At 39.6% G+C, this 21,374-nt stretch overlaps 1 protein-coding gene across 5 annotated transcripts in view; it reads left to right on the forward strand.

Annotated features, from left to right (window-relative positions):
* LOC126871111 (serine-rich adhesin for platelets) overlaps positions 1 to 21,374 on the forward strand; it is a 135,146-nt gene that overhangs the window by 34,984 nt on the left and 78,788 nt on the right. For all 5 annotated transcript variants that reach the window (XM_050629547.1, XM_050629551.1, XM_050629549.1 and 2 more), the window contains exons 3-8: positions 6,895 to 7,069; positions 8,112 to 8,385; positions 10,818 to 11,107; positions 14,356 to 14,602; positions 14,975 to 16,400; positions 16,617 to 17,811. In XM_050629547.1, the coding sequence (XP_050485504.1) occupies positions 6,895 to 7,069; positions 8,112 to 8,385; positions 10,818 to 11,107; positions 14,356 to 14,602; positions 14,975 to 16,400; positions 16,617 to 17,811 (3,607 nt within the window). The remainder of the gene's footprint in view (positions 1 to 6,894; positions 7,070 to 8,111; positions 8,386 to 10,817; positions 11,108 to 14,355; positions 14,603 to 14,974; positions 16,401 to 16,616; positions 17,812 to 21,374) is intronic.

The raw sequence follows: 21,374 nt of genomic DNA on the forward strand, positions 1-21,374 counted from the left end.
GTGTCGTCGAAGCGCCAGGGAAACTAAATCGACGTGCACAAAGTTCACGGTAGATATCACCAGCTAAAACAACTGCGTACATACGAGCCGTCCATTTTAAGCTTGTTCGTTTGTATCTCGACAGCTCGTACTCGCTTGCAAATGGTTCTCGCATCGAGCGATACATTGGGATGCTAACAACGCGGTTCGCTGCTGTCACCGAGAAACCTATCCCGCGAAACGTGCTAATCCATACATGATACGATATACTCTTCCTTAAATTATATTCGATAGGTTGCCTTAAACATATCAGAGTGTCAATCCATTTTCCCAAATTTATCGTCATGCGTATCATCCAGACAAAGCAATGTCTGCATAGTTTTATATTATGTAATAAAAAAAAAAAAATATCGTAATCTTGACGTCTTGACAGCACAGGCATGAAATCTATTACACTATTGGATATACTACACACATACGTAATTGGAATTCATTTTCGCACGTGATTATATCGCCAAGATTTTTCATTTACACGAAACTACGCAACAAAATAACTATCACATTTATTGGCGTTACCTTGGCAACGTAATTTAATACAGTGATTTTCTAGTCTACGAACGAACGAGACACAATGCTTCTTCGGATATGACTGCTAAGAAGAAAGACGAAATCGAACGAACGACGTTTCACGGTGCGATGCGATAAAATGTATTTTATCTCCTTTAACAGAAATGCTTCGATCTATTCGTCAAGAATCGTCATTATTTTAGATTATCGCCGTAGGTTCTTCGCGATTTTTCTTACAGAAGAAAGAAAAGTACGTGGAATTTGCAAACGCTCTAAACTTGATTTTATATCTAACCTCTTGGCTCGAATACTCTGGTATGCATCTTTTCTAGGATAATTGAAAATCTACTCCTGCGGCTTTTCCGTGGTTGTCGAAGTGCTTCCGCTTCTTCCTCTTCCTTCTCTGCCTCACTCCTTCAAGCATCGAAAATGCGAATTATGTATGCATCCTATCCTCAACGCTGATACTCGGCGCATCGTAGAAAGACCTATGTCATCTACGTACATGTGACATAATGTAACATCAGTAGAATTCCACATCAAAGACATTGTCACAATATTTTGTGTAATAAAATAAATGAAACTGCGCGAAATTTGGTATTTAATTTTGATAATTTTACTCTCCCGATGGTCCTTGTACTTTAAATCTCGTGCTCATATACGCCAAACGTACAATTTCGTGTGGTAGACAATGAGCAAGTTATAATAGTCGAAGACAATGATCGAAATAGCCAATATACGATTGTTCGGAAGGACTTGATTGAAAAATGCCAGGTCGATACCATTCGTTCGACTATAAACCGTCCAATATTATGGCCGATACAAAGTTTTATGGTTTACTGTGCATTCCATAGGGAAATCATCCGGGAAATTACACAACGGAATTTCAGCCAACTTTGAGCGGCTATCAGCATGATCTCGCATAGAGGATTTGTCGGGTTACGTGATTAATTAATCTCTCAGACGTTAGAAGAAGGATTACCAAGATCGATCATTAATATTATCTATACACTATCATACATTTGTCGTGCGCAACCATTTCTACCGATAGGTCGTTACGATAGATTACAAATTTAGATTTAACAAATTGTTTAAACTTGGCGACGACATTTAAATACCAGTCTGGTAGATAACAGTCTGCATAAACTAACAAACACTATATTCTATATGATATCTTTATTATATCATCGTTACATAACACAAATGGCATTCATTGTTTGATCGTGTACAGCTTGTTATCCAACTCGTAATTACGTAATTTACCATAAAGGAGTATTCGCTACCCTCGATGCGAATTCGTTGAACGATATTCAACGATAAAATGATACAGAGGGTGTAGAGAAAATTTGCATGGAGCTCCGAAGACTCGGGTACAATATCGTGACCCTCGAAAATCCGGCGTAATTCGATGACGTCCGGAGCTTTAAGAGCTTTGGAGCGGACAATCCCTCGTCTTCACTAGCATTTTCCTTTCTTCGGAGTCCAGGTAACCACGCGATGTTGACTTAACGCCGTCCCCGTTGTATTTATCTGACTACGAACACGAGTGCCAGCGGATAATGCCAACATTGTGTATTCACGTGGAATATTGCTCACATTTATACGCGACCGTGGTTCGTCCTCACGTATGCAAACTGCGAATACACGCGGATACGCGTCTGCTTGTATCGTGTCGTGCCATCTGAAAGTCTTGAAGAGTGCCACTTCGTACTCGCTGAGACGATATTCTTTGCGGATCATCCAGAGGGAAATATCCAACGCGAGCGAACTGCTCGTTGGAATAATAACCACCGACACGGCGAGCGCAAAGGAGAGCGATTAAACGTTCTATAGATTTTAATCAGGACTAACAAGTTGTTCCCGTGAATTTTCTAGCGCGAAAAAGTTCTCTTTAAAATTCTCACGTATTTACAAATTTTCTATGCGTCCTTTAGCACCATCGAGGCTTGCATTTAGCACAACACGAGTATGTACGTACTCTTAAAATATTTGTCATGCGCATGTGTGTGCATGTTTGCTTGTAAAGTGTACTTAAGTCCTGGCGACTGCTACCTTTCCAAATAAAATTCGATTTTGTTCCGATGAAAACTCCTAACTCAACGACTGAATTTACTTGCTTATTAATTGATGAATAATTTTTACTTATATTGCACGTTATACCATTTTTTTCTTTTTTTCTTAGATGTAGACTGTTGGATAATTGAAAATAAAATCACCCATCCTATATTCTACCTAACAAAAGTAAAAAAACTGCATACAGTTTCGAATTTTCATTTGCTCTATTATCTGCACGTGCCTTGGAAATAACAGGTGCATATAAATTGCCATTTGATTGTTAGTAACACCAATATCGCAGTTAACTGTTCGAAAAAGGACGGGAAAGAGAGCTATGAATTTGTTCAATATAGATGCAACACATTGATTCGCAGTAGCTATATGAACAATACGTAGAGACAAAATTGCAAAATTTAGCAGCAGTACGAAACAGTTGTAACCTCTACGACAAAAATGTTATAACATCGGTCGTAATTTAACTTTGTCGACAATAAAACGTTGCTTCTTTTCAACCTTATGAGTTTTCGCGAGCCTTTCTATTTACTACACAATTACAGCCCCTGTAGTACTGTACTTTGCTTTACAGCTGAGTCGAATGGAATGGTATTTATAGGCTCTTCGGCCAGGAAGAGATTACACATCTCGAGTCTCCAGACACTTTTACATTCGTTAAACATTTTAAAACAATTTTACATGGACGATAAAAGCTATGAATGACGTAGGGATTTCATTTAGGTATGAATATAAATGACATAAATGTTTAAATGTTAGAAACAGTATATATTGTATATTCATTAGTATCGAAAATGTGGCCTTTGTTGTGTCTATTGCAATATATGTAATAGTTATGCCTATCTCAATTTAACTTGATTTCTATTAATATTTGTAGAAGAGCAGTTTAGCGTTTCTGCTTTGTGAATATGGCAGCATGATGACCATGAAACCGCACCGTCATTAGATAGACTTGTCTGTAAATAAAATGAGTTCCATTTCCGATTAACGCAATTTTAATGGTATTTCAGACTCGACAGCATCATTCAATTCTACATTTGCATATTTCATTCCAAATACATACTTCGTACTTTCAAAAGTTCAACATTTAATTAAATGATTCGCTTATCGCTCCTCAATGTATCGATGTATTTACGCTCGTCTACAAAATATTCCTATTTCTTTTATCTTAAAATAATATAATTTTGATTGTAAAATATTTGAGTATAATATTGTTTTCACATTTAAAACTCTATCAAATTCCTTTAATAGTGGAATAAATAATTTTCAAACATATTTTCACCTTTTTGTCTGTGTGAATTTGGATTTACAAAGTGGCAATAGTATAGCAAGCCACAATAATAACAACTATTGCAGACTTTCCTACTATTCCCTTTCTTTTTTTACCATAACCATAAATCTTGATCAGAGGACTTGGAGCTCCTGTTTGGATCGTGTAGTTTTCGTTCTGAAAGACTGTGGTGCGTACCACTCGTAAATTCCAATCAGAATTTGCAATTTATGGAGTGGCTTAACCGAACACGAACACGTTTTGGGAATCTAACTGAGAAACACAGAAATCTCGTTTTTACCACGATAATCACTACACAATTTGTGTTCACCGATTTAATTGCTCGTGAAATGCTGTTTGTTTCGATCCTTTCATTGTATGAACGAACATATTTTCTATAAAAATTATTTGCAGAGCTTGATTACTCGGTTGTTATTTTTAACAATTCATTGGTAGAATTATTTTTACGCAGTTTGTGCACATGAAAGGTCAGGGTATGAAAATGTCGAAAAAGTAATTTTCATAGAAAAATATCCAAAACTCAATTAATATGTAATATAGGGAACAATATTGTGTCTTGATGCATTTTAATTCAGCTATTATCCTCGAAATTTATATGAAGTAAGCAATTTCGCTATCAAAGACGTCCTCCTTCATCAACAATATACATTAGAATGCAAAACATAAAGAGCGCAGAAAGTGATTAATTTGACTATCAAATCCTATAATTCGTGCTTGTTCTATTTAGGTTACATAATATAATATTACTATACTACTAATATGACAATGTCAGTATTGAAACTAAAACAAGTACGCAAGTATCTCGCGAAAAAAATTCAAAAGTGGAAGGGAGGGATGATTTTTTTGAAAGTAGAATTATCGAAATCTTTCTGAATCTTTGAATCCCTGAATCTTTCATTCTTGTGCTTTATTCACACTCTCGAAATCTTTACCTTGCATGCGGATATGTATTCGTTTCTAAATAAACAAGTCGGATTTTCTTTTATATTATTTCACGAATAATTTGCCTTTGATGTAAAATATATAAATATATATTTGGTAAATATTTGATAAAGAGGAGGAAATATTGATCCCTATGAAATATTGCTCGACAGGATAGAAAATATTTCGTAATATTTATCTGTGTATAAATTCTGCTTTATCGAATTTTTGACGTACACCATTGACACTACATATGACGAAGGAATAAACTAACACTGCGGTATCTAAAAGATTATAAAAAGTTGCACATTCAATTTTTGTGCATTATAAATATTTTGAAATTTAGTATTTTAATTAAAAGTCTGAATTTGAATTGCACTTTGATTGTCCCTTTAAATAAATTGTTCGCTTTAAATTTGACGATACTGGTAAGAATTGTAAAATAATACACATACGGATGCATCGATGTTGAATAAAATAGCGTACACGTTAAAGTTTAATTATACACTTGATGGATGTGTAATAATGGTTTCGTAATTCATATACACCATAGTTATAGGGAATACTATTTTCACATACTTCACGTGAATTTCCGTTAATTGAATTTTCATAAAAAACTAGTTTCACATTTATATTGCGTTTTTCATCGACATACTACTTTCATAACAGACTACAAATTGTGTGCCGAAAAGTTCCATCGATATCTCACCTTATAATGAGACTAATTATTACTTTAAGCTATATAGGAGATAGTTTTTTAATATTAAAAAGCAATATTAAATGTTCTTTAATTAAGAAGAAAAAGTACATGGATTTTTAAATTCCTTTCTTTTTAATTAATTGACGCCAGTAATAAAAATCAGTTATAGCGTTTTGTAGAAATTTGTCGTTTAAAAAAACTGGCAGTAATTTTTAATTTAAGTGCACGCGTAAATAAATTAATTAACCGATGGTTTTGTGGAATGGAATGTTCAGGGAAGCTTACAAATAAAAATAAAAGATTCATGGCTCTTTGTATTCAATGTAAAACCGTTTCAATTGAAAGGACAAAAACGGACGTTTAAAGAGACGATACAGCGATGAAACGATGCCGCAAGTTTTTAGCAGTGTAGCAGAGAAAGAAAAAAGCACATTTTCGGTCCTATTTGCCAAGACTTTTTTCACTAGTTCTGCTTCAAAGAGGTATAAAAGTATGGCGGGCGCAGTGTCAGTAGTAAATTCTTTTCCTGATCCGACACGAGCCCCGAGAGAAGAATTTACAGACCAATAATTGCGATCCAGTGCCTTTGCAGGGTAAACATTATAGAAAGACAATGTTTTAGTAATCGTTCTTTATTGAAAATTATTTTCTGCGCTTAATACCAACTCGCTATTGTAGTCACTTGATTATTCCGTATGCTTTGACCTAAATCAAGTTAATAAAGAACTTTTACAACTGTAGTCAGTTGCTTCATCGGAAAGTAAAAAATGGAAGAGCGAATATTTCAACACATTGATGCAACGTATACAAGCATACGTAATGTTCATTTTAATAATGTATTTAGTTTTTTATGACAATAAAGAAACGATCTACGTTCTTCGCATATGCAAGTAATTGCAGTATTCTTTCTGAACGTATTGTACGAATTTCATACATTTGTATACAAGAAGCGTGTAAACATTTTTGGGTTTTTTGCTGGTTTGAAAAATAACGCAAAAAAGGATTTACGAAGAACTTTGGCTCTCAGGTATAGAATTAGCGTGGCATATGAATCTTAAAAAAAAAGTTACGTAAATTCGAGATTAACTGTATTTCGACGTCACGAGAGATAGAAAAATAGAGACATTTGACAACGGAATTTATCCTCTATCGGATCAAGGATATCAAAGCAGATTAATGCATTGTTTCAGCCCTTTGGTTCTTGCTACGCCCTCTCTATTCGACGATTCAGTGAATTTTAGTGCTTCCCATAAACTGTTGCGACAATCATGCGAGAATTCTATACTGTATACTGTTAGCAGAATGCATTTTCAAGCGTCAGATTTTTTCGAGTGGAATATTATAGGAACCTTCTTTGTACTGATTGCAGGATGCTGGAACAACAGGATTCCACTTGCACCGGCTAAAATGAATCGTAGGGAGGACCCGCTGTTGCGGCAGCATCGCAATCGCTTGCTGCAATTAGCGGAGGTGACAAACATCAAGCCTGGCCGTGGCAGCGGGAAAAGACGAGGCCAAAGACAGTCACACGGTTTTGGACCCAGGTCAGCTCGCAAAACTGTAATTATGATAGTAGGTGTATACTGCACGCACGTCCAATGTATTAACGTTGCGTCCACCTGTACGTAAAAGCCAAAGAACAAGCTGTGAATGTACCAATTTTTTATGCTTAGCTAACTGCTAGCGAAGACTGAATCGTGCAACGACGGTGACAAAGTTAATTTGACCCTAATCGAAGATTAAAATATAGAAGTACAGATGATCGAGGAATTTATTTTAAAAGTCGACACATAGCTGTGACATCTGGTTAGAAATCGAAAATTATCTTTTTTATATCAGACCATTACATTTTTGTCTTTGATATTTCCTGATCTTCTTTTTGAACCGAACACATTAGAGGATAAAAGAATGTATAGCAGTACCGACCGTAGAAAGAAACATTTTCTAGGTATCGAATATTTTTCCTCGTCTCGTTCATATATTCGCAATAGATCCCAGGCCGGTCTGCTGCCGACATTTTTATTACCATCCTACCGTTTCCTTCCTACTCTTTCTACTCCTCCCCCTTTTTTCTGTTCCTTTTTAATCGTTTTTGACGTATTATGATGAGCAAAAGTAGAAATCTCAAACAAAAATATCAGAGAAAAGTAAACTATCCGCGGCTTTCAGTGGGCTTGCATAATTAACCTTTTTAAGCCGACATTACGCGTGTCGACGTGCACGACATTGCATTCATCGTGCATTTCACTGATCCGCCTTCTGCCCCTTTTTTGTTTCTCCCTTTCCTTTGTTCCCTCCACGTTGTTTCTACTCTTTCACGTTCGTGCCCACCCTTTCTCCACGTCCCTTGACAAAATTCCTTTCACGCGAAAAGAATCTCAACACCCCTGAGACAAGATTTTTCCTGCGGGAGAATAGCAAGCTTCGCAGCCTCTATAAATATTAACATTCTACGATTCACATTCTTATCGGGCCGAACGAGTACCTGATCTTTTGACTTGCAAATAAACAAGATGTATACGAATATGATGATATCGCGACGCGAGAATTGGCGGAAAGGGGAAACGGTTTTTCGGACTGTTTCAGCAATGGCGGACCGAGCACTGGTGGCCGCGTTACCCTTCAGGATATCGTTAGAAGCGATCCTGGATACACGCCAAACATCGAGCATTTAGTTTTCCCGGAGCGTAAGAGCAGCAACCCGAATTTAGCTAAAACCGGCGATGAATCCCCGCCGAACAAATCCAAGTCGAACGCAACTAATTCGGGAAGGTCCAGACTCGCGGAAGTGTTCTCCAGGCATTACTCGAGGGGCTCCTCGCAGGATTCTTCCGTCACATCCAGGAAAAATCACTTAAACGTAAGTATTCGATAATTCTGTTCTTCATAAAAATTTAATCCATTTGAGACCTGTAACTATAACACGATACATACGCGAGAACCGACATTTCGATGTTCTCTCGAAACCAATATTACTTTTTAATTTTTCACGACGTTCTCTGCTCCACGTATACTCTATTTATTTGTTGCATACTTCCTCTACGCCAACTTACTTCTCCAATTGTATTTCCAATGTTGTTTGATAATAGCAACACGGTTTCCTTCTCGCGACACAGCCAGTGCGTTACCGCTTTCAAATAGGTTAATCATAATTCACGTTTATTAGGAAGTTTGTTGAGCTTTTTAGTTGGAACCGATTAAATGCATCGAATTCCAAAGATACAGAGACTCAGACAAGGCAAAGTTTCGTCGTAGGAATACGATAAATTCATTCACAGCGGTTAAATTATTGACTCGGCCTAGATATTTCAGACGATTTCTATCCTGTTTCGAGACGCGCGGTCGTTTCAATTTTCCAGGTTAGGTAAACAACCGAAATTGCCGAAAGAAATCCAACGCGTGCGCGTAATAAAATACACCGCGGTGACGTCGATTTCCTCGTATTTCTTATCAACGGCACCAATTCCGATCGGTGGCGATGAAATAGGGAAAGGATAAGCCACGATTAATTGGCGAGAATCTAATCGACACAGCGTTTCCAAGCGATAGGTTCACCGGTTCGCTTCGTCGCCTCTTGATTCTCAGTGGATCGCCAAGTGAAGACGGGTTTCTTCGGCGTAACACACAACGAAAATAAAAATACTTTCATCGAAGGAGTTGCGTAGCCAGTCTCTCGCACCTCGTCCGTATTTGGAAGTAGAAACAGCGGCAACCTATGTTGCGCGTAACCGTGAGTTTATAAACTACAGTTCATCTCGTGTAGCGACGCGCCGCCGCTCGTCACTACGACTTCCAGAATTCCTTTATGCAATCTCGACAAACATGCGTATGACTTTCAAGCCGACATATTGACCGCGTCCAAAGATATTCATCATTTTTCCTTTTAATATTAGAAACTCAGCCGAGTAAAAAAAATCGTACTGACACGAATTTTATTTTATGGTGAAGCTTATAAAATTGTTTTATAACCCTTCTATTTACTCAGAAGCCTCTTTTTGTGGTAAATTCTCTAAAATGGTTTCATGATCCTTCTATTCATCAAGATTCGTAGATGTCACTGGAAACAAAAGGTTAAGTTGTAACATTTAGAAATAACAGAGGTAGTAAAATGGGAAAAATGTTCTTTGTAATAAAGCGGAGTAATAACGTTTAACTTTTGTTCTTTTTAAGTAGATAAAAACATGATAATTATGAAATTAGATAAAGAGCTACTGTGAAGCTACGAAACGTATATCAAGTATATCATATGAAATAAATAAATTAGTTGTAAAAGGAGAAGAATTATGTGTAGTCCTATTCTGATAAAAAATTAACGTTCTTCTTGTTAAAAGCACCAGTCACGAAACTAGTCATGTTCGGTGGATGGAATTTGAATAATGCGACGGGAAGGCACGAATGCAATTAACGAAGCTGCATAAAGATGGACGATAAACCTTCTCCTCTCGATATTCCACGAAATCTTAAGAAATTCTATGGCGATTTCCTCGAAGCGATTATCGAATCCCCAATTCCCCTGTCGAAAAATGTGAATTCTCTATCGATCGGGGATACTATAGCTTGTCGTTCATCGAAAGATACGGACAAAACGAATTGAAAAAAAGAGATAAAAAGGAGACAGTGAATAGACGAGACCAATGAGAAACCTCCGAGCGACGGCCTATACTGAATCGATTAGCTTCCCCATCGAAGGAATAATTGCAAAAGCTAAAGAAAAGAAGTCAAATACGTTCCTATTTATTCTAACCGCATCCAAGTGGCCGCATTAAGGGAACATCGTTTACAGTGTCTTGTACTAAATGTGTCCTACGTCCGTAAAATATGAAATACTGAAATAGAAAATACTATTGAACGCTGCTTACTCTTAAGTAGCGTTTAATAGCATTTGACAATTGCTATTTATTTTACCCATTTATTTTAACTTTAAACTCATCTTTAAACTCATCAGAATACGAATCATAGGGATAGGAAGTATCCAAGGTCCACAATCCAAATCATGTATTATATCAATCTTTCAATCTTCCAAATATCAACCTAGTCTTACCAAGCATCTCATAAAATGCCAAAGAACATTCCCAAAACTCTACGATTGAAACTTTGCGATGGAATATTCCATCTCTTCTTCGCCTGAGATACTCAAGTCAACGCTTAATTCTTATCTCCGTAACTACACTTTCCTATAATATTCCATTGCCATATCTACGAAACTACTGGAAAATTGAAAGTAACCCCCTCCCGAGTTTGTACCGTGACAACGATCGAACGAACCTCGCTGATTTGAATTTCTGATCGCAGAGCACGTCACTGGACAGCGGAGGGACGGTGTCCCATCAAGCAACAGGGTCGAGCGGAGCCACGGTGGTGACGAGGAGCGCCGGACGTCGTTGGCTGTTGCAGAGCTCGCAATCCTCCAGGCAACATTCGGTCGAGGACGGAGTACGTGGGGGCAACGTAGGCGTCATAGGGCCTGTTTCGACCTCGTCCTCGAGTCAGGCCCCTGCTCCAGCCTTGCCGCCTCGTAGAGTCAGTTCAGCCGCGAATTCTACCGACATCTCAAACACAGCCACTGGCTCCCGCGGCGACAGGTAACGCGTGTGTTCTCTCTGTGCTTCTTTTCTCTCCATTCATATATTCTTCGCTTCATTTTATTCTTTTTCTTTTGCCTCCCTCTATCTCTCGTTACCTCTGTTCTCCTCATTTACATATTTCATGTGTGCGGTACTCCTTCGATGTAAAAAGAATATTTCCATCAGTCTTTCCTATTTCTTCTTTTTTCGTTCATGGAAGGGATGGGCAGATGAGAGAGGAATATAACTCGATTTTAACGATGGTTATTCGCGATTCACGATTTCCAATTATTTTGCACTTCACTTTCACTTTTTCAACATTGCGTGTTGGTATATGTATCGTAGTACGTGATTGCACAGGTAATGTTGCTCGTGATTGTTGTTGATTCTTGTCAACTCTATACGTGTTGATAGTTTCATTCGAAATAGTGCTTGTTACAAATTATCGGACAAATAATCGCTCTCGTTTATTATTAGAGGGTTCTTATCTTTTTATAAGGAAGGTGAATCAGTTAATCTTTAGATTAATACGTCACGCTACGTTCAATGAAAGAATATCCGAAAAATGTAAGTTCAAGAGAATTCCTGATAATCTCGATTGATAATCGAGTCTGATGAATATCATGACCGGCACGATAATAATTTCTTCAGTAATACCGTGGATCACTGAAAGAACTACACGACGCAGAACGTGTTAATTTTTTACGTGGGCTAGGGAGTTCATTGTCCCGTTCGTCGAGTGCTTTATTCGTCGGTGTGACATGGCCAGGCCAAAAAAGGACACGTCGGACTAAGCGAATAGTAGCAGAAGGGGATAATATAATTAACGACATTAGTTTTGGTGAATAATGTGAGAGAGGTCGTTTCGTCACGAGATTAATACCAAGGCGACAAGCATCGTCGATACGTCGATTTGATAAAAAGAAAATGAATTCGATCATGGTTGGAGTTTACGTTTATTCGCTCTCTCTCTCTCTCTATCTCTCTCTCTTTCTCTGTTTCTCTCTCACTCTTTCTCTCTCTTTCTTCTGTTTACTTCTTGTAGTCTTTGACTCGGTGGTTACGCGCGATGTAAGTTTCATGAAGCTCAATGAAACGAGGCAACCGCTTCCTACACCGCTCGCTCTGTCCTCGGAACTACCCTGCGGAGTTCAACTTGTTTACACACGGGAATACAAAATTCAACGGGTTGAATGACAGAGAGAGCGATCCTAGAGCTCTTTCCAAAGCCCTATACGGTTAATTAGTTGTCTCGGATCATTTTTACGGAGTTTAATGGGATCGCGGGAAAGCAAGCTTGCTTACTTTCTTGAAACGTGCGTTTGTTTCTTGAAGTTTTCTCGCGTTAAACATCACTCTCCGTTTTACGATTTCGTTTTCTTCCGAGGATAGTAATCGTCATCTTAAAATATTAAATCTGTGCTGTGATTTTAGTACCAGTGAAGTTTAATTCATGAAATGTGTGAAAGTTTTATCAATATCTCGTCAATCGATGTGAATGTTAATGTGATCGCGAGATGACGCTGCATCAATCCTCGACGACACAGTTATATTTGGTATATTCATTTATCACGCGAGAGTAATCCTAATCCAAGTGTGAAAGCCAGGGAAAGACCCTGCAGATGATGTCAGTTATGAGGTAAATATAATTAATCCAGGACATTCACATATATCTTCTGATAAGGTCATTCAGAAATAACGTCATACTTAGGCCATGTAATATAAATTCGTCTATTTGCATCTTGCTACAAATAGTCGCATAGCTGTTAACGAGAATAAAGTAGTTCTATATATATATATATATATTCTGAACTACGGTAACCTGTTTTAGGATTAAAAATCGCGCAGTATATTAACTATAACGATTATATTTACGGAAAAATCGATGGATATCAGTTATCATCGAAACGTTTTACGTTGAATTATATATTTTATAATTTCGCTAATAAATTCGTACGCGACCAATTCTACGTCATTCAATCTAAAAAATGAATCGAGTCATTTGGAAGATTAGAATGTCATTTATTCTTGCGCTTTAACCATTTATGTTGCGACTCGAAGCTTGCCGACGATTCCATTTCTCTAGCTGCTTCTTCTTTCATGAATCATTACGGCGCAGGATTATTCCTGCCGTCGTTGTCGTGTTTCCTCGCACTGTTGACTACATTTACCGAGATTCATTAATGATAAACGGTAGGAACATTTGTGAATTATCGTAGCACCGGACACCGTCACATTGACATCCTGAAATTAACTTGCCGGCCAGAGAAAATTTTATTACAACGACCTACATATGTATACTTGGGCGCAACGAAATTTGCATTCTGTCCACTCGCGTTTTACGAAACGTTTAAAGCGTGGCACCGATTGTTCGCGTAACATCGAAACATTGTTCGACGCTAGAAATTGATATTCTCGTATACGCGAAAGTGTTCTTGTTAATCTGGTTGGGAATGCGAATTTCCATTACTCTATTTTAAATCGAGTTACTTTTACTCTCTTATCACGTTTTATCGCTATGTTAGTAGGCTATACGCGTACCGGCACGCAACGCGTAAAGAAAACAGAAAGAAACCCTTGTACATTTAATCACAGTTAAACTGGAAGCGTTTTCGTGTCTCGTGAAACGCGACCAGTAGGATTATTCTCGTTGGGACGCGAAACTCCGACGAATCCGTTTTACCGCGGCTCGTACGTTACCAGCTTTCGCCATATACATTTCGCGACGGTATCGTGGTGCTATCGGTATCGGTGGTGGTAGGAAAGAATCCCGCCTTTGTAGACATTTCGAAGCAAGATGGATGCAACGGCCCCGTTTTCTTTCGTTCTTTCCCCTTGTGACATTTTTATTTGCTCCTCTTCTATCTCGCGATATCTATATCGCCAGCCGCGTAGTCTCGATGAATATTTATACGAGCAGATTGTATCCGGGTTCGAGGAAGGGAGCAAATGCACCGAAACCAGGTTGTAACGGTGCAACAACCTCCTCAAATCGAGTTCTACCAATATAAACTTTAGATATATATATGTATGTATTATACGTATGTATTTGGGCCTATCTGTAAGGGTAGTTTCCTAGAGAGTCAACTTCAAATATTCATGAATAATAAATGTATCTCGTTCGTTGTACGCTTCCTATCAATTTTTCGAATTGAATGCTCGAAGAATGCACGCTTCTTTCATATATACGTACAATCAGAAAAGACACGATCAGATAATATGTTTATTATCAGTATGAAAAGTTTGATTTAATATTTTATTTACAGAGGCCAAACCGTGTCGATCCTGCATTTACGCAGCACATCCGATCCTTGGGAAGTTGGATCTCAAGGCTCATCATATAGCGTCGGTAGCAATAAAAGTCAAACTGGCAGTAAAGGAAAATCAAGTGGAAATGCACGGGGCTCGTACACGCGTGGTACTTCGATACCATCCTTGAAGCGCCACGACACAACGGCATCGGCGTCATCGACTTCCAGCCTGAAGCAGCATCGACAGGACAGCCACGGACAGGCGAGTAAAACGTTTGAAAAATAAAAATCATTTAATCGTACCGTATTTCTTTCGGAATATCGCGCAATTCGTAACTCGATATAGTATCGCGAACTATCGCTCTCCAAACCGTAAAATTCTGTGCTCGAAACTTTTACAATCTTTCTCGTTCCTTTTATTTAAATTTCAAAATATTGTAGTTTTTGTTGTACGCGCTCGTTTCCTAACGATCGAGAACTTCGATCACAATAATTGTTATAACCCTTTGAAAGATAGACTTTAAAGAAAAGAAGGAGGAAAGAGTTTGATATTGTTAGAGAACATTGAAAAAGTTTGGACGCGCTGTCAAAATGTCTGGAAGACATCTGTTTCTATCGATGAATTTACGGACAGGTGACGGGTTCTCGTCGACGAGAATCCTCGAATTCGTACCTGTCGGGTAACAGCGGCACCTCGGGCGAACTTTTCATCAGTGGAGATTGCAGCAGGGAATTGTCACCGGTGCGATGGTGCGACAGGGAGGTGGACGGTGTCTATTTAGGTCGATCGGGTTGGGTGCAAGTGCAACAAAGGTCTCTGGACGAGAATCGACGGATAAACTATGAGAGTAGCTTGGTAACGGCAACCACAGGTACTCTGCCGTTGCCGAGACGAGCCACGGTTAAATTGGCTGACTATCATTGCAACAGCGAACCAGGGAAATGTCCTGAAGAATTTCTACGATTAGATACCCAGAGACCGGACTATCTAGCTCTGCATGGTCAAGACTTTGAATCTGTAGCGAGCAGCACCTGCACATCTCCTCACAGCATCCCCGAATCTTATTCTCCGCCGTCGATTACGCCGATAATCTCACCTCCGCCTGCCTTTCAAGATGTGATCGGCAAAAAGACCTCCTCGAAGCATTCTTCCGGGCGTAACAATTATGGCAAGCCGCCGTTCCTACCACGATCCAATGCTATAGTGGACAGTGACATCATCAGTCCTCCGCCTTCGCCTCCGCATCAAGTGAATTGGAGTTCCTTGCCACCATCTTCCCGGAAATCGTCGAACACACCTTCCAGATCTAGAAGGCAAAACAGTAACAGTCAACAACAACAACAGCAACAACAATATCGAATGGCGCAAGCTAAATCATTGGAAGACCAGTCCTCTTCGAGAAGGTCGCAGTTCGTTCAACGTTACTTAGAGTCCTCGAGCTCATCTTCGTCGTCAGTAGGTTTCAGAAGTCTGGATAGTTGCGTGACGAGATCGACGATGCCCAGATTGGCCGAGAACACGGATTCTTCGGTGGAGGGATACGACGACGGCGACGACGAGGACGACAATCCTAGCTCCTCTTTGAATCTAAGCCTCGTTTCTTCTTCAATAATAGCGCTGAATTCATCCACAGAGTCTATCCGCGCTAATGGGGAAAGGATTTCACCGAATAGACAGAGCCGTCATCACAGAAGTCAACAGGGATTAAGAAGATCACCCGGATCCTCGGAATCCGGCAAGTTATCGTTCAATTCGCCTTCCTCCTCCTCGTCGTCGTCAAGCAGCGCGGAGAGACAAGGCAGATCTCCGACACCCAATCCTTTCAGGCGTAGCAACGCTTCTAGACAACATCAGAGTGCCAGAACGACGCAAGCGTCCCCAGATTCCCATCAGTCGCGGGTAAGAAGATCCAGAAGTCTTCAATTACCCGAGAAGAGGTCCCCCAGCACCGCCGCACCGAGTAGGGAGCATTCCAGAGAATCTAACGAGAGCCACAGAGTCGTCGTGAAAATTTCCACCGATCGAGGCAACGAAAGAAAACGTCATGCTCTCCAAAATAGTGCGTATATTCGTTGACTAGTTTCATTCGTTGCAGCAGTTTTCTTTTTTTTTTTTTTTTGCGAATTTCATATACGAGTTGAACATCGTATCTTTATCGCAATTTCATTATTCGAATATCTTATAAGTATTCAAGAGCCCGAACCTTCTTTACACTTCTGTACTTTGTCTGTTTATTACTGTAGTATACTGTAGTATATTTGTGCATGTTTCCTAGGAAAAGCGCAGTCAACCGAGAACGCGTTAAACGAGGAACTTCTTCGCGAGACCGAGGCAGTAACCGAGTTCCTTTACGGTACGAGGAGTCGCGCAGTGGCTAGGAGTCTTCTCTCGTGTCGCTTCGAGCGCCGTGAAGACAGCCAAGAACAAAGACAAAGGAACAATCCCAACACTTACGACGTTTATTTTATCTCGTCTAAGCAACAGCCATCTTCGAAATCAAGCGGCATGTGTATGCAACAGCAGTCACAGCAGCCGCAGCAATCGCAACAGCAACAACAGCAGCAACAACAACAACAACAACAACAATCCAGACGGCCAAAGACGCTTCAGAGGGGGGCAACGACCCCGAATGCAAATCCCTCGTCTTCGAACCACGACTTCTGCATCAGTCCCGACACGAAACTACGCTGCAACAGCAGTACATGCGATTTCTGGCCACATTGCTCACAGAGAGATACTCTGTACTCCCCTAACCAGGCACCGGTATTTATGAAGCTATCCCAGAGCTATCCGGCTCATCAAAGACTCCCCACGGACACCGGGAACCACGCGAACAGAGGAAGCGCCAGCTCATCCCCAGCATCGTTAGAGCGAATGGACGATCGGGAGTTCCGTGATCGCGAAACTTCTCGAAAGAATCGAGCTAACCGGGAACAGAACAACAGCAACACATCGAAATATCAAGAAAGGCAACCCAAAAGCGTGTTGAAGCAGTCGAATCGATGGTCGCCTCTCGAAGGATCCAACGGGAACGGGTCGAGCGTAGAAAAGAGGGAATATCATCGATACTATCAGAAACCTGAATTCACTGGCAGCTTCGAAGGTTGTGAAAGTAAAGATAGAAAAGTGTCGCCGGTTCAAGGGAAGAGTATCATGAATAGATCGCCGAGTGGTCAAGTCGCGTCCTCGTCGACTACATCGTCGTCTTCTAGTAGCGACATTTGGGTCACCACATCCGATCGAACGGTGACGAAAAGTCCGAGGAACGCAAAAAGTTCCGGAGCGTCAACTCCAATGGAAGATGCGGTGATTGGTTCTTTGAAGACGCTAATAGAACCGCCGAAAGATGGAATGCTGTCCAGGCCTGGAAGTGCTCCAACGAGAGGGGAGGATTCTCTGTCAGGGGACGTCTCCTTGGATCCTCATCAGCGGTCTCTTTCCTTGCCAAAGTCTTTTCTGGCGCATAATGGGTAAGTTATTCAATGATGCTCCAAGTATGATTAAAGATTCCTACGTAGAAATGTAAGATATATTCTCGATACGATGAGAATCATGCATGTTGGAACGCGGGAAATAAACGAAAGTACCGGCTTAACTTCCAGTTTACTCTACCGCATTTCTCGGTCGTTTAGAAGTTCAACCGCTCTTTTAATTGGCTTTCGTTTAAATGCTATCTGGTACTGCATTACGTGTGCTTCGAATGAATCTCTCGGCAGTTGTACAAGCTTTAAGAATTATTTCATTCCGTTCATAATCTCGTTTCCTATACATCCCGCGGGTCGATCGATAAGCTATCTATTTTGTGACCGTGTTGGAAAACAAGATTTAATGAAAAGAATTATCCCGCGTATACGTACAGAGTAAATATGTTCCTCTTTTTATCGAAGACTACGCAAGCATGTGCATATTTTTCGTAACTTTCACGATATGTGAGACAGTCGTTGTAATTCGTTCAACGTTGATACACGCGCTATCAACGTTAGTTAATGCAATCAAATTTTCGAGAAGTTCGATTACTTCGTCCCTAGTTGTACTAGCTACCTCCAAGTGATAGTCCTCAGTGACCTAAAGTTATTATCAGTACAGTTACATACACATCACTTGCAGCAGATGCTCCTTCCCCGATAGATAGTCTATTCTCCAGGTAAATCCACGTGTATGTTTATCAACTTCTTAGTGTCATTAATATCTTGATCAACCTGTTTGACCAAATTATACACGTTTGCCATAAGAGCGATAAATGAACAAAGTAAGATGATTCGATTATCTAGAACATTTATCATAAACTTCAACCACACATTTGTTCGTTTATCCAGGACACATATCTCCGAGCGAAATTAAAAATTACAATCGGGATCATAAAATGTTTAACTACATATAAGAATAGCCAGACTGCAATATAACGATATTAGAATATCGATGCAACAACACAAGAATATTGATGCGCCGATGTATATCCGCATAACAATATAACGATATCGGTGGACTGACATAATTTAACGAGATCGGGGTCATATCCATAGCACGTAATTACATTTGTAATTTACAGCGGCAATAAACTTAATCCGTAACTTTTCCATTCGCCGCGAACGCGGTTCCTTTTCATGCAAAATTAAAAATGGCTACCAAGTTTATGGCGCGCCTATTCGTCGTTAAAAATATCGTAGCACTAAAACGTCGTTCAAACTGGCACGAGTGCCATTCAAACGATCGTATACCAATCTATGGGACGATTTATAGTTCGACAAAGGTGCGACATTTGTCGCGTGCTCTCGGCTAAATGCTTCTCCGCTTTATGGCACACAGAGAGAACTCGAGAGAAGCCCTCAAGCAACGACCGTACAAATGCGCCAAGTGTAATGCGACGTAACCGCACGTTCGTTCAACTGGGCCCGATCTCGCTTAAGATCGCCCACGCATTAGCCCACGCAGAGTCCGCGAGTGCATCCGAACCAACGCACAAAGAAACATTATAGCACTAGTCGTGCGTGATTCTGGTTTATACCGAACGCGGCCAGAAACGCGGGACCAAATGTTAACAAATACGTTAATTCGCTCTAAACGAGGCCCTAGTTTATTTGTGAAAACAAAAACGATGTTTTACGAGATGTTACAAAACTTCTCCCGAGCTACGCTCGATTTCTTAAAGCGTATTTGAACAGTTAATCGAATTCGGTTGTGCGTAAGAAAATTGATCAGACAGGGGAAATCAATACGACGAGAAAAACGAAATACACATAGAGGGAAAAACCAGTGAAATAAATGAACGTGTATGGAGAACGAAAAGTCGGTCAACTTATTACGTAGAAAAATTTATCTGGAAATTAGCGAATAGAATACAGTCGGGTAACGCGGAGGAACGCGGATTGAAGCGAATTTCCGAACAATGTATTCTCTGAATGCGGTTCGCGTGTTTTTCGAATTTAAAATGGGACATTGCAGGGCAAGTTTCTTCGCAGTTCCTGGCCAAACAGTTAATCCGATGAGAGGGAGCTACCGCAAAGTTTCGTTCCTTGTACATTCCCGTACTCTCTGTATATTCTTTTAAGTCGTACAAGTTTCCAGAGCGATTCGCCCTCTTGTGTATTCACGTATCTCGCGTTGGATGTCACGAACAAATGCATAGGCAAACTTGTAAAGGATCGTACTGCGATATTCTGAGGAAAGGTACTGTGATATGAAAAAGAAGGCGGAGGATAATTCCGAGAGTTATGGATGCTATTCGAGATCGATCCTATTTAAAATACATATAAATATCGATATGTTCGGATTCCTTTCGATACGTATTTTCAAATCCTTCAGCGAATTTCAAGGCGCTTGTGAAAAAATATGACAAATGTAATTTTCCGATAGGTATACGTATTTTCTTTTTCACCTTTACATTATTGGGATTTTATATAACGATATTTTTTTATATTCATTTCGTACGATCGCCACTCTCTTTTGTATCTCCAGTTTCCACGATCCTGTGAATAGACTATTCTTTTTTCTTTATTAAACCATTCGCGTGTTTTCGAAACAGAGTTCGCTCCTTTGTTCTTTTTTTTTTCGAGCTCGTTTTCGAAAGATGACACCTATTCGTAATAAAAGAAAAAAAAAACACAAAAAAGAGTTAAGTAACTATGTTCGTGAGTATCGATGGACGAACCGCGTACTAATTAACTTCGTATTATTTAATTTCCTATTTCCAGTACATCTGTCGCGACCGTGAAAGGCTTGAGTTATTAATCTTTGGAAATGCCATTCCGTAAATACCAGACGAGGCTATTCCAACAAGAAAAGGTCACAGACGATTCGACTCCGATATGGATGAAACTTTATAGACTTGAAGAATAGCCAATGATACTAGATACGTATATTTTTTTAGCTACGTCAACTCGAGTTTAAAGGACGAAATCATCCTCCAAAGTTCAACCTTCTAAGACCTGGAAACGGTTACAGATAGAAGAAGATTGTATTAACGAAAATTCATCAAGATTTGGGTTAACGTTAAGATTAATTCAAAATCTTGCTCTTTGAATACTTTTTGTGTAGATTTCCGGTTCTTGTACGAATTCCCATTGGCAACTTACGTGCGAGTGAAATATGAATTTTCATTCTGTTCTTTTTTCGCTTGGTTATTGATAGAATACAATAAACGTGTCATCGAACATTTGACAGATATCGCTATTACAGAGCTTGACTTCAGATTTGATACGTAACATTATAGCGACTATGTATGTATGCCCATGTAAATGATATTAATCTTCAAAGGATCGGAATTTACGCGACAGGTGGCAATTTGGTTCTCAAATCTATCGGAAATTCATAGAAACCAACGAGGCTCTTGAATTTCGAACGAGTACAGGAATTACTATTCATTTGACAAATTCTCGATCGAATCGACAAAGTAATTAATCGTTTTAGCCACGACGCTGTAATCGATCGTTCCTCTATCAATCGCTAAAATATTTTCGTTTCGCAATTTTAGTGATTCTTGATGAACTCTTGCACATTTCAAATGGAAGCACAGGTTTTAGTATAACTTCGTTAC

This window comes from Bombus huntii, chromosome 11, assembly GCF_024542735.1.
Source record: "Bombus huntii isolate Logan2020A chromosome 11, iyBomHunt1.1, whole genome shotgun sequence".
Classification (NCBI taxonomy): domain Eukaryota; kingdom Metazoa; phylum Arthropoda; class Insecta; order Hymenoptera; family Apidae; genus Bombus; species Bombus huntii.